This window comes from Sardina pilchardus, chromosome 20 (assembly GCF_963854185.1).
Source record: "Sardina pilchardus chromosome 20, fSarPil1.1, whole genome shotgun sequence".
In the NCBI taxonomy this organism is placed as follows: Eukaryota; Metazoa; Chordata; class Actinopteri; order Clupeiformes; family Clupeidae; genus Sardina; species Sardina pilchardus.
In genome coordinates, this window is record NC_085013.1 from 15,684,771 (window position 1) to 15,697,898 (window position 13,128).

Consider the following 13,128-nt stretch of genomic DNA (forward strand, 5'->3'; position numbering starts at 1 on the left):
CAGTTTTTAAACTGAAATATTCTGTCTGTTGTCCAAAATGTTGATGTGATTAGCCAGTTTCTACATACTGTAGTCTATCAAAAACATTGTTTGGCTACAAACTAAAAGTGCTGATATATTTTTGTGACAATACTATTATACACAGAAAACTGTCAAATATACAGCCCATCACACACAGCAAAAACACGTTTACACAAGCCAGCCATGCAAGTTCCATATCACAAAAATGTACTTCCTGTCATAATCATTCCCTCACAAAGTGATAAACGCTTCAACAGTCAAACACAGCCCAGTGAAAAACTTGGCCTTGTGAGCCAGTTCCAAACAACAGCGGAGGAGAGTGAGGCCATTCCCAGGAAGTGGGAGTGAGATAGATGGGCAGAGTGCTGAATTAGAATGAGAGTGCATGGGAGTGATGGACTAGCCTACTCAGAGATCCTGGATTGCCCCTGATACAGGGTCTGCATCATCACCGTAATGAAACAGTTCCCGATGAGTGTGTGTGTGTGTGTGTGTGTGTGTGTGTGTGTGTGTGTGTGTGTGTGTGTGTGTGTGTGTGTGTGTGTGTGTGTGTGTGTGTGTGTGTGTGTGTGTGTGTGTGTGTGTGTGTGTGTGTGTGTGTGTGTGTGTGTGTGTCTGTGTGTGTGTGTGTCTGTGTCTGTGTGTCTGTCTGTGATAAAAACAAGCAGCTGAGGCACATTTCATGGAGAAAATTATGGAGTGACCCACAGATAGTAATTAATTAATTAATTGACTAGTATATTAATTGAAGTATAAAGAAACATTTAAATGGCCCAAATGCTAAACCCCATCAGCTTTCCTTCATCTGGAAGGGATGTGGTCCTTGTTATCTTACCCTACTATGAGCACATTCTAGTCCAGTGGTCTCAACCAGTGTGCCATGAGGCAAAGTGAGGTGTGCCATGGAATTGTGAGGAACCCAATACATTTAGGTGATACAGCCTTCTGAGATTGGGTTATTTTGAATAGCCTACACAGCTTCTTGATTAAAAAGCTCAATCAATATCATGTGGGCATAATGCTCATCACTGTGGTGTCAGCTCATGAAAAAACTGATGACAAACATACTGTATGGGCATGAGAATTGAACCCTATTGCTTAAATAATGATGTGTGTGACATACTTTACAATGAGTATAGGCCTAACCATAAACTGATGTGCTTTGGCAGTTTGGTTTAATCTTTGGTGTGACTTAGCCCCAAAAATGTTGAGACCCTATGTGACCCTATGAGCTGATCAGTGAGCTGTAGGGCATGGGTGGCTATCCAAAACATCAACGTTAATTTATGATAAGTGATCCAACACCTTTTCATGCTGAATAGGTTTCGGGTAGGGTACTACAAATCCCATAATCCCGCCGCCACAGCATACTCTGAGGTGCTCCGAGTTGTTTAGTGTAGGAGTGCACACAGACAGACAGGGGACAAGCTTGCCAGAGGGTGGCAGTGGTAGAAGTATCAGAGGCAGTGAACACTCCAAAACAACGCGCACGTCTGTCTTTGTATTGCGAGATGTAACTTTTGCGAATATAACCAGTCGCGGTGTTGAAGAGACGTGGTACTGTCGTGCTTTGAGTTTGAAAACGTGAATTGCTGGAGGCACTGTGTTTAACGTTAACGGACGACTGGGGAATGATAGGCGAGCAACCAGCAACAAGGATGAAGCGTCTTCCTCGAACCATTGCATTCGACTGAGTGGGTGTCCAAGGAGGCAGTCGACCCACCCAACCTTCCTAAATGTTTGAATGAAGCATCTTTATCTTTTCGAGCAGGTTCATATCAAAGGAATATACTTCATACTATTTTCAGGGGAGAAAATGTTGCGCTTGGTTTTAACAGCTGCTCGAAATAAACCTGGATAACACGAGGAATACAGCAATAGAGCTGCCTGGTGAGTGACAACTAACGAGAGGGAAAACCTGGGTATCAGCAGGCGAGGCAAAGAGAAAGCAGCTAGCTGGCTAGCTAGGCAGCTAAATAAGTTTATTTTCTAAGCTCATCGATGCTGAGTGTTTTAATGTGTAGTGCATTGCTTTATTTAACAGTTGACCTTTGAATAATCTATCTAGGTAGTTGGATAGGTTGTAGAGAAACTTTTTTCTTAGTGTGCCCCAGGAGTTGCTCATAAGCTAGCGGTAGCTAGCTATTGTAGGTAACGTTAGGTTAACATTTGCTAGCTGCCTGGCTCTGGTACCTACAGGTATCCACCCTCACGTTATCCGAGCCACTATCTGACGTTAATGAAGACATTTAAGTAAAGGAATGTCACATAAAAAGCTTCGAACATCATCCGGCCATTCTGGTTGATGGTGACATACCAAGTAGACGTAGAGGTGTGTTATAGAGAGTCAAAATAGTTAACATATTTTCTGATGGAAAGAACCGAAAGAAACTAATAATGTTACAACAAGCGCTCTAGCTAGCTGGCTAATTTTTACGTGGTGATTTATTATTAGGATTCTTAATCTTGATGCTGAACATATTGTAGACAGCTCAACCAGGCTTGAGTTATTTTATGCTGGTGCAGAAGCCGCTGTCCTCGTCATCTGAGTTGATGTTTGTTTTAATTAATTTGACAGGACGACCAGCTCTCCATTAATGTTAATTCTACTAATCTCACAAAAGTGCATTGTGGCTACCACCGGTCAGAATAACGATTCAGTTCACGAAAAGTCGCTGTCATCACAAATGAAACGCATACTTAGTATAAACTTAGGACACGTTAACTTAGGATAACTTTATAGATGTAACGTTAACCTCAGAGAGCCTGAAAGGGCAAGTTGGCCAGAACAGGTTGATCTTGTAAGGTTGATATCAAATGACCTCCTTCACCGTATCTCTGTTGACAGCTTCACCTTTGGATTCCCTTGAACGTTTGCAGTGTGCAAGTCCTCTTTGATGCATCTCGGGGTTGCTGAGCCCATGCGAGAGTGCGAGTATAGTCAGATTAGCACTCGCAGCTCCACGCCGATGGAGTCCCCGCACAAGAAGAGGTCCCTGAAGAAGAAGTGGCAAGCCTTTCCAGGGCGGAATAAGTTTTACTGCGACGGGAGGATTATGATGGCGAGACAGACGGGTGTGTTCTACCTCACACTGGTCCTCATCGTTGTCACAAGTGGGCTCTTCTTTGTTTTCGAGTAAGTGCATCTGGGGCAGTTAATGCTGCCGGTTCTGTCACGGATTTACACTGATTTATGTAATATTGCCTGTGTTGCGGTAATAATATCACAAAGGCCAAGCTCCATCATAGTGACCTGATACCAGATAAGTTTCCAAAGCACTCATTTTAGCTGCTTAGAAGAATTGTGTAATCTGGTAGGATGGTCAGTTCAGGAGGCCTCCTTCCCCTGTTCCCATATGATATCATATCACTGTTTGATATCACTATCCCCCCCCCCCCCCCCCCGCCCCCATCCTTTTGATTTATGAACACCACTCACCCCTACCGCAGAATATCTAAACATTCCCAAGTGCTCAAGGCACTGTACTAGAAGACACAGACGTGGTGTTTTATAGCTGTCTTTCTTGTGACAGTTTTGAGTCAGTATGGCTGGAGGGGAGGTTGTGTGTGTGTGTGTGTGTGTGTGTGTGTGTGTGTGTGTGTGTGTGTGTGTGTCTGTGTGTGTCTGTGTGTGTCTGTGTGTGTCTGTGTGAGACTGAATTTGATTGATTAAGTTTTTGCTCACTGTCGTCCAAGTCATTGCAGAAAAAAGTCACCTATTTCACTTGTTATAACTCTCTAAATCATCTTTGTGGTGATAGTATACCTCCAGTAAATTGGCACCACAGCCACTGTACTTGATTGCTTCCCTTTCCACTCTATGCATGCGTCTTAAAGTGGATAAGGAGGCGATGTGTACAGCGCAAACAGGAAGTTGATCTGCCCGTATAAGCGAATGATGTGCATAGAGCCTATTAAACACATCTATGTAGTGTAGACAGTAGTGAGATCCTGCACTAATGCCATGAAGACATGGCCCATTCTAGCCTGTATCATTATACTAAGCTGCAGTCATCCCAGTGTATCCCATGCATGTTACAGTGCTATCATTTTGGATCAATGTGCAGCATGCACACCTTCAGAAATGGTCAGGTTTATGTTGCAGCTGCTGGATGGGTCTGGACTTAAAGTACATTAGTCATTGAAAACAAGGTTCACATAGGGTTATGAGCATAGTTATGGTTATTGTTATTTAGCAGACGCCTTTGTCCAAAGTGCGCAGCAGCAAATTGCCTAGATGTAGTTCTTCCTGAGGGTACCATGTTCTCTGCAGGAAACTGATGTATGCATGCATGCTAGTCCATATTGCTCTGCTGGGCTTCTCCTTGTTGTGAACTTTCTTAAGGAGCAGGGTTCCTTTTCACCATGCTGCTAGTTGGGTCTGTGCAGCATGCTCCAGTCAGCTTTTCTTGCTTGTTCCCTAGATTTTGAATTTCTGCTCCCTCATCCTGGAAGAGCCTGGTAGTTTCCTGCACAGAGGACAACAGATTTGTTTGTAATTCTGTGTATAACAGAAATGCAACAGGGGAAAAAAAACACTTTATGTTACCCAGTGCTGTTATGCAAATGTTAAGCTCAGTCCGTTTCACTCACTCTCTGGGTTAAAGCAACAAAGATGGGGAGTATTATTGATTCATTTTTGTTTTGCTTTCCAGTTGAGATCTCAGAGCTACCAGCTACATTCTGAGGGTACAGGCCTTTTTTGTGTTTTGTGGCGTTTTTCACATCTTTTGTCATGCCCTCTGTTGCTGACCTTTAGTCGGCTGCCGAGAGAGAGAAAACAAACATAGACTGACCGATGAAGTGATACTAAGGGAAGAATAGCTCTTTTTCTTGTTTACTCTTTAGTCTCCAGAGACCTGATATTAACCCAGAACCCAAGCACTGAGTTTTCTGTGTATTCGGTTGTATTTGAATAGACTCTCGCATTGACCTCTGCGGTCTTTTGTCTTGGGATTTGAATGAGTGATTCAATCCCTTGTAAAAAAAGATAATGAGATGGTGTGTTCATCACATATCCATTAGTTCTCTTTTGCTAATTTTAAGAACAGTTGTTCTTAATTTCATTAAACGGAATTACTACACAGACACACACACAGACAGTTTTAAAAGCCTGTTGAAGTGTGTGATAAGTGTTGTCTACTGTCAAAAATGTATTGCAAAGTGGTCTCAGATGAACAAAAATGAGACATTTGAAGACTTGTTTGGTGGCGGATTGGCATCTAAAACCCACCCAAGCCCTGACAGGCACATCATTCACTTTCTCACGTTTCTGAACAGATCAATGCTGAATTTGATCTCTGCTTTTATGGTTTAAATGCTTTAGAAGTGTATTGCCAATGTAATGCTATTTAACAGTTCTCAGCCACATAGGCCCAGTTCTCAGTTCCTTGGCATGTTCAATTAATGTTCCCTGTGAGGGATTCCATTCAATGTTGTAATGACTTAGAAGTCGCTGTGAGAAGACAGTCAGTAGTGGAGCCTAAACTGAGGTTAGCCGAGGAGAGGGAAGGCTGATCATCCCTCATTACCATGGGGACTGCATTCACTCGGATACCGTGAAACGTGTCCTGATGCTACAAATTGTTCTTGATGGCCTCTGTTTTCCCCTCTGGAGCTGCGCTTGTCCTTTTGCCTACAGTAAGCAGACTGGGCATTGCTCTGTGAAGCCCCAGGCCAGGCAGAGCAGGATTTCTCACCATTTCTCAGCCTTGTCGTCCATGGGCTCGTGGGACACAGTGGATTGAAGAGGCAGATTGTGAGCTGTAGGGTCTTGGATCTGGGTCCCAATAAGACAGTGGATTAATGCTGACTCAGACTGTTTCAAATGTTTGGCCTAAGTTCCATTTGTCAGTGGAAGCCACTGAAATCTCAAGTCAAAATCTGTCTGTCAGTAGCAATCAGAGGAATCTCTCTTATAAAGTGATACAGGGATATATCCTCTGTGGTGCTCCAATCCCTCAAAGTAAATCCAGGTTAGCAGAGCTAGTTAGTCAATTTGTTGATCTGATGTCACACTCATTTCTTTCAAGACAGGTTTCTGCCCTTTTAGTCATGAAAAAGACGAGAGAATGTTAGTGTTGGATAACAAAAGCAGTTGTCTTTAAAACAAAAACATGTGATGTCATCTGCTCTTGGTTTACTGTCCTCTGTTCATAATGTGACAGATCTTGTGTTGAATGAAGATCAGCCTAAATAATGGTAGGCTTTCTTTGTATGCATTTAAGTTAGTTCATAATGCAAAGCCATTACAATCAGTCAATCATTTTCTTTAGTTGCTTGTATTTCCACCCTAAAGGTGTGCTATCATCTATCTGTGGCACTGAAGATGAGTGAATAGTTAAAACAGTAAGGTTTTCAGTGAAGACATGTTCATAATGCAGGTAAGGAATCCAAATCTGTCTAGACGTGCACAACATCTCCCAGTGTTTGACACAGAAACAATCCCTAAAGCCAGCTTTGTCTGTGGTACTGAGGTTAGGGAGCATGGTATGGAAGCTAATAGCTTAACATTTTTCCTCTCTTATGATTCTCAGGGACAAATATAGTGAAGCCCTTTCTTGTTTACATGGTCCAGATTTCACATTGACATCTTCCATATGTGCTCCTGCGATGCTGTGTGTATGGGTGTTTACAGTGTAGATTCTCTGGAATGCTCATCAGCCACCATTGAACCCTAAGCCAAGTCTGTTTAGTCCTGCCCAAGTCTAGACACTGATGCAGATGAACTTTAGCCAAAGAAATACTGTAGGACAGTAGTAATTCAAACATCCTTTGATTTTTTGTTTTTGTTTTTACTTTGAAGAGTAGACCTAGGACATTTGCTGACACTTTATTCTCCTGCTCCACATGTAAAAAGGTCTCTGCTTTTTTATATGTATGATTCTGCTTTCATCCGGCACATTTGAATATGTTGCATGTGACCACCACCACTGAGCTTATGTAAGAGGAGTTCCTATGCCGGTGTATGAGTGGGCGTACTACGGAGAAAGAAGTGTTAGGCAAGCAGGATCTCGTCTTCTCCGCCCACACGTTTCTCTCTCTCTCCCTCTCTCTCTCTCTCTCTCTCTCTCTCTCTGCCCTCCTTTTGTTCCTAATCCCTATCCTGTGTTCTGCCCTCCTCTCATTGCCGCTGCTGCCGCCTGGATGCTGCTTTCAGACAGCTGCCTTTGTGAAGCCCCAGCGGTGTGGGGAGGGCCGCAGCATCCCCAGTGTGGGCTCGTTGACTGGCATATCAGCGGCCTTTCATAAACCTCTCTAAAGCTGGTGATTAAGATCGACCCAGGAGCTCAGCAGTTTTTTGGGGCATTGTGCGCACGTCTCTGGATGACTTGAAAAGGAGGGCAAGAGAAGGAGATTTAGTCATCAGCAGCAAATTCAGGCTCTCAAGGGAGGAGACTCTAAAGGGACATATTAGGCTCCCCACGGAAGCGATGGGAGTTGGGGATGACCCAGCAATTTGTAGTGTGATGATCACTTTTGTGTTAGTGAAGTATTTCCCTAGCAAGTATCCTGCATGCTGTTCACACATACACAGCATTTATAACTTTCAACCTGAAGTCATTTGCATTCATGCTGTACTTACATCTAAGATGCATCCTTCACCCATTGAATCGGTCAAGCTATTACTAGAGGATAAGAGTACAGACATCATCAGTGTTTGTAGAAGGAGAAGGTGGTAAAAGAACATGGGGGTAGAGGAGGGAAGAGAGGGAACAGTGTAAGTGTGTTAGGTGTGTTGAGTTGTTAGGAGAGGAGGTATCCGTGGAAGAGTTGGGTCTTCAAGAGCTTCTTGAAGATATTAAGGTATGCCCCTACTCTGATGACACTTTAAGCATCATGTATGCAGATTGCTGTTATTGTTTAATGAGCCAGTCCCTACTGGCATGGTCTCATCTAAAACAGTATGATGAAGTCAAAACATGATGATTTGATTTACGGCCCATTTGGTCTTTGCAATGAAGTTCTCTTTCATTATGCAAATACACATCTGCCCAACTGCTGTTGTGTGCCGTAGGGAGGGACATGTTGTCTATGACATGTTATGGAATCGGCCTCCAGCCAGAGGCTTCTTTTCACGGGGTCTCAAGATTCTTTAGCAACATCTAAACCACTGTTGAAACCACTATCTTGTGTTTTATGCATAGATAGTAGAGATTTTTGTCAGTGTAAGATATGAAAGGCATTGGTAGGATTTGTCTATTGGTCATACATTTCACTTGAATTGACAATTTAGTCATAATGGCAAATTCATGTCCGTGAGTTTCCTTTAAACCTTGATGCCTAGATTAACTGGATATTGAACAACAGGCTCCTTCACTGAAAGGAAGAAAAGACAAATTATTGAGTTCTCACCCTTTTTCAGCCAAAACACAAGGTGCAATCACCCTGTGCTCGGATCAGAGGCAATAGCAGTTGGCAAACTGCCGTTCACTCATTTGTTTTGCCATGCTGAAGGAAAGGTGCTAAACATCTTTGTTATGGCCTCGCTCAGGCACGCCTGCGATGATCACCTTACACCTCTGTTTTTGTTGTCTCGTCAGCAGTCACCTCAGCCTTCTCCCTTGTTATTAAGGTCAGCCCTTACTGACTGATAGCATGACCTAATCAGTTGGATTTAGCTGATAATGATTTTGCTCTTTGCTCTGGAGATGTACAGGTGTTACATTGTCTCGAGATTAAAACGTTTTGAACTTCCTGGACCATCCTTTTCATATTTGGCATGTCTGTGCCTTTTAACTCTAGTGCAGTCATGCTGGCCTCAGGCAATGACAAAGGAAGTTGGCTCCATCACCTCCCCATCAGAGGCACTTAAATTGACAACATCTATTTCTCACTGGCTCGTATAGCCTATTAGTCCTGTGCAGCATCTGCAGAGAAGTTAATGTATCTTGCTCATTGCACAGGGGCCAGATTTATTGGCCAAGTGAAAAGAGTTTGACCTGCTGTGCCTAAGGCAACTTGTCATTCTGTCACTTAATACAGATATTTTCCGTTTTTGTCATTCAGTTTAATGTTTTAATGTACAGCTAAATTTGGTCTAAGACCTCTTCCAAATAGACACAGGCATATTGGGAAATATGGCAAATATATAAGACTAATTTTTGACCCAACCGTTTTATTTCTGTAGTACATGACCTTTACTTTTCACATCTTTGTGTCATTGTGAACTATGAAATCAAAAGTTCTTGCATTGGTTTGAGAGAAGCTCACTGCAGACAAAGGTCTTTGTAGTATACTGGGTCTTTTCTATCAGTGGTCTTATTGGAGGGTCACCACCAGGTCCCCATGGCCTATATTCTGACCTCCATTCCAACCGTAGCCAGGCCAGGGTGGAAACAGCTGGTTATCATCCTTTGCTACATCATAGACATGCACGCAGAGCACAGCCTTGTCTTCCTGTAGCCACCAGCACTGAAGCTAGTTTGTCCGGGTGAAATAGTAACAAGTGATGTTGAACTTTCAGCCCACATTTCACGGCCGGTCTGTGTAAATATTGTTTAAAACCAAAGCCAGTGAACTGTGTGGTGGTTATATAGTCATCCAGCTGATGTGCTGTGGCACTCATGCTGTAGAGCAGTATCAATGCTAAAGGTTAGTCAGCCACACTGGAGCATGTCACAAACATTTCCTCTGGTCGTGGCACCACACCTCCCCAGTCTCTCTCCCTCTGCTGTTTTCTTTGCCCATTTTAACAGGCGAGGCTGTAGTCGCCTGTGAGAGGAGTGTGCCCATCAGGACGGGCGCTCTGTCTCAGCACCAAGCCCTCAGGCGCCAAGACAACCGCCATAGCCTCTCTGATGTTTGTCATGCAGAGGCTTTGCATTGTCCGGTCTCAGTCATGCACCGAGAGGGTTTGGGGCAGGCCGGAGTTCTTGAGTGAAATCCCAAACCTGTCTTTAATATTTACAGGTCTGTTGTTTCACACCATAGATCTTGTCAGGCGAAAGACAGCCAAAAGACAGCCAAAGGAGTTGTTATGCTCAGCTGACCTCAGTGCATAGTATACCAGTTTTTCAGATGGTTTGCTTGAATCGGAAGCATTATTTTATTACAGTTTGATGCATTCCATCCCAAATATAATGTTCTCAAATGGTAATAACATATTAAAGTGTCAACAGTATATGACAACCATGTGTTTTCAGATTTTGGCATTAGATTATCTGCGCCTCTGGTACTCATGTTTGGCTCATTTTTCACATAACCTTTGCATGGGTGAATAAGGTCAAGGGAAGCAAACTTTGTTTAAAGCAACTCCACAATCTTTCTGGCTTCTTTTACTTGGCATTTCTTTTTTCATTCTTAAGTCATAACTTAGTTTTACGTTGAAACTATTTGCGTGGTGCAACCCGTTATATTTTAGTAGCTCGTAAACTTCAACGTAGTGCTAGTTTACGTTAGAACTAAGCTAAGATGGAACTTACGTTCAGCTGGTGCAACCCACTGCTGCTGTTTCACACCAGATCTTGTCAGACGAAAGACAGCCAAAGGAGTTGTTATGCTCAGCTGACCTCAGTGCATACCAGTTTTTCAGATGGTTTTTCGGAAGCATTATTTTATTATAGTTTGATGCATTACATCCCAAATATAATGTTCTCAAATGGGTAAAAACATATTAAAGTGTCAACAGTATATGACAACCATGTGTTTTCAGATTTTGACATTAGATGATCTGCACCTCTGATACTCATTTTTCATAACCTTTGTATGGGTGAATAAGGTCAAGCCAGGGAAGAAAACTTTGTTTAAAGCAACTCCACAATCTTTCTGGCTTCTTTTACTTGGCATTTCTTTTTTCATTCTTACACTGTGGTCATGCATTTGGCAAAGCTACTTTTGGCTTAATGTGAGTACAATATGATACAGTGTGTAGAAATGCTGTGAAGCTTATTTACTCTACAAACTGTTGGGTTTCAGCCATTTTTAAGATTATTGTAGTGGTACTTTGCTCACATGGATTATTGCAATGATTTCCTTTTGGTGAGTTGTCGTGACATTGTTAAACTGGATTAGCCTAGATTTTGTCAGCCATTTACTACCGTGACCCTGTCTGCTTTCTGTCCAACACAAAAAGCCATTCCAAACTTGGACATTGTGCTTACTTCTGATGGCAACAGCTCCTCTTTTAGTTGCATCTTAGGTCCCATGTAGCCGCCCTTGTCAGTGAGTTGTATCATGACTGTCTTGCAGTGTTCTCTAGCCTGTGGCTCTTTGTTTGTTTGCATACATCTGCAGACTAATTACAGGCTGACTGCAAGAATAGTCCACACAGTTGATTGTGCACACAAGGATCAGTGCCCTGTTGAGGTCTTGTGCCAAGCCCATTGAAGCCTGACTCCCCAAGCCTAGGCACAAGCTTTGTGTACAAGGACAAAATTCCATCTCTATATGACTTCTAGTAAGAAACGAATATATATCTATATATACCGTATATATATATTCCATTGTTGAATGAATAGCCTAATCTTTCATTCTTTGTCTCGTGTCTTGACAAGAGCAAGTCCACTCTGTAGTGATTAACAAGCAAATAGAGGAGTGTGCTTTCATCCTCCCCTTGTAGAGTGCTTGTAGATCGTAGAGCTATCAATCCCCCTCTCCCTGGCAGGGATTGCTCTAAGACAAATGTTTTGATTAGGGTCCCTGAATCCTTACAGGCTGCATGGGCAGATGAATGTTGTGAACCCATGACTATGAAGAATCAGCAGCCGGGGGATGATTCAGGTTTCAAGGATGGGAAATTAGATGAGTAGTGAAATACAGAGGAGCTGCACTGACAGCATCTGGTGTTCAGGGATTATAACAGTTGGTGTATGATGCCATGTGATGCAGAGGCGCACAAAAGCATCCTGGGATGCCATGGCAGGGATCAATTCTCCTCCGGCACTCTGCTGTTAACCGTCTCATGCACAACTCCGATGGCGTTTTAATTGGCTTTCAGAGTGGATCGTTTCCTATGAACACCAGCTAGGGTAAATGTTTATTCTTGATATTCCCATGAGAGCAGAGAGAGGGCCCACAACAGATTCTCATTAGGCATTTTTGCACAATGTTTTAATTTTCAGCTGTTTCCAGAGTATAACTTTGTGTGACTCTTCAAAAGTGAATCAGTTTGTTTCCTTCCAGCTGTTCATGTTTCAGCTGAAGCATTGACCAGATGAAATAAATACTGCCATTCCATGACAGGAGGCCTGTTTTACCTCAGCAGTTATTCAGTTGATGTGTTGTGACCAATTTTGTCCCAAGTTACGTTACATTATTTCCATGCCTTTCCTACATGTTGACTCCAGACATCCTGCCGGAAAGACATTGAAAATCTGCCAGTTGTAAACTGGCAACCACGTCAAGATGGTGTCTAGTGGTGGTGGCGGTGGGGGTTGTCATTGTACAGGCCTTAAAATTGAAAGTGACTGAAGATTATCAAACTCAAATAAACACTCCAGTCTTCCTATGTGGCTTGCAGCAGTGGCCCATTTAATAGCCATTTGTCTTTAAAGTGGAAGTACTGGAAAATCAGTCCAATTAAAAAAAATCCCACACACAGTATAGTGCACTTTAATGGTGCAGCAGATAGTGAGACCAACTCTTCAGAGTTGTACTTGTTTTTCACTTGCCCCTGTTTTATTTGCTCTCGCTTTTGCTATAAAAGAAGTCGAACATTTAATGAGAAACTGTACATCTGTTCTTGCGAAAAAGCCTATGCATTCTAATTTATTTCACAAGAATACCTTTGACGCATTTGAAGAACATGCAACGTTATGCCCACTGCTGTTTGAGTGTCTCAACACATGGCCTTTTATCCTGTAATCTGTAATCACTCAGCCGTGATTTACTAGGGATACCAATGCTCATGGGACCAAAGATAGTTTGTCTGCATTGTATGCATGATTAACCTAATCTCCGTACTCCCTAAAGATCTCACTTAGATCTTCCAATCGTGACAGATAGGCTATGACTTTAAAATCTTAATGTTCATGCAAGATTTGACACCTTTTTTCATCTTTAATTGAAAAGCTCACCAAAAGATCAATGCTGCTGTCTTTTTAGGTAGACATATGTGACACGGCTAAATTCTGGTCTCACTTCAAGCATGTACAGTATCTTGTAGAT

At 42.6% G+C, this 13,128-nt stretch overlaps 1 protein-coding gene across 2 annotated transcripts in view; it reads left to right on the forward strand.

Moving 5' to 3' along the window:
• Positions 1 to 1,453: 1,453 nt before the first annotated feature.
• Positions 1,454 to 13,128, forward strand: part of LOC134067633 (palmitoyltransferase ZDHHC14-like) — a 49,995-nt gene continuing 38,320 nt past the window's right edge. For both annotated transcript variants that reach the window (XM_062523009.1, XM_062523010.1), the window contains exons 1-2: positions 1,454 to 1,911; positions 2,870 to 3,157. In XM_062523009.1, the coding sequence (XP_062378993.1) occupies positions 2,919 to 3,157 (239 nt within the window). In that variant the 5' untranslated portion in view covers positions 1,454 to 1,911; positions 2,870 to 2,918. The remainder of the gene's footprint in view (positions 1,912 to 2,869; positions 3,158 to 13,128) is intronic.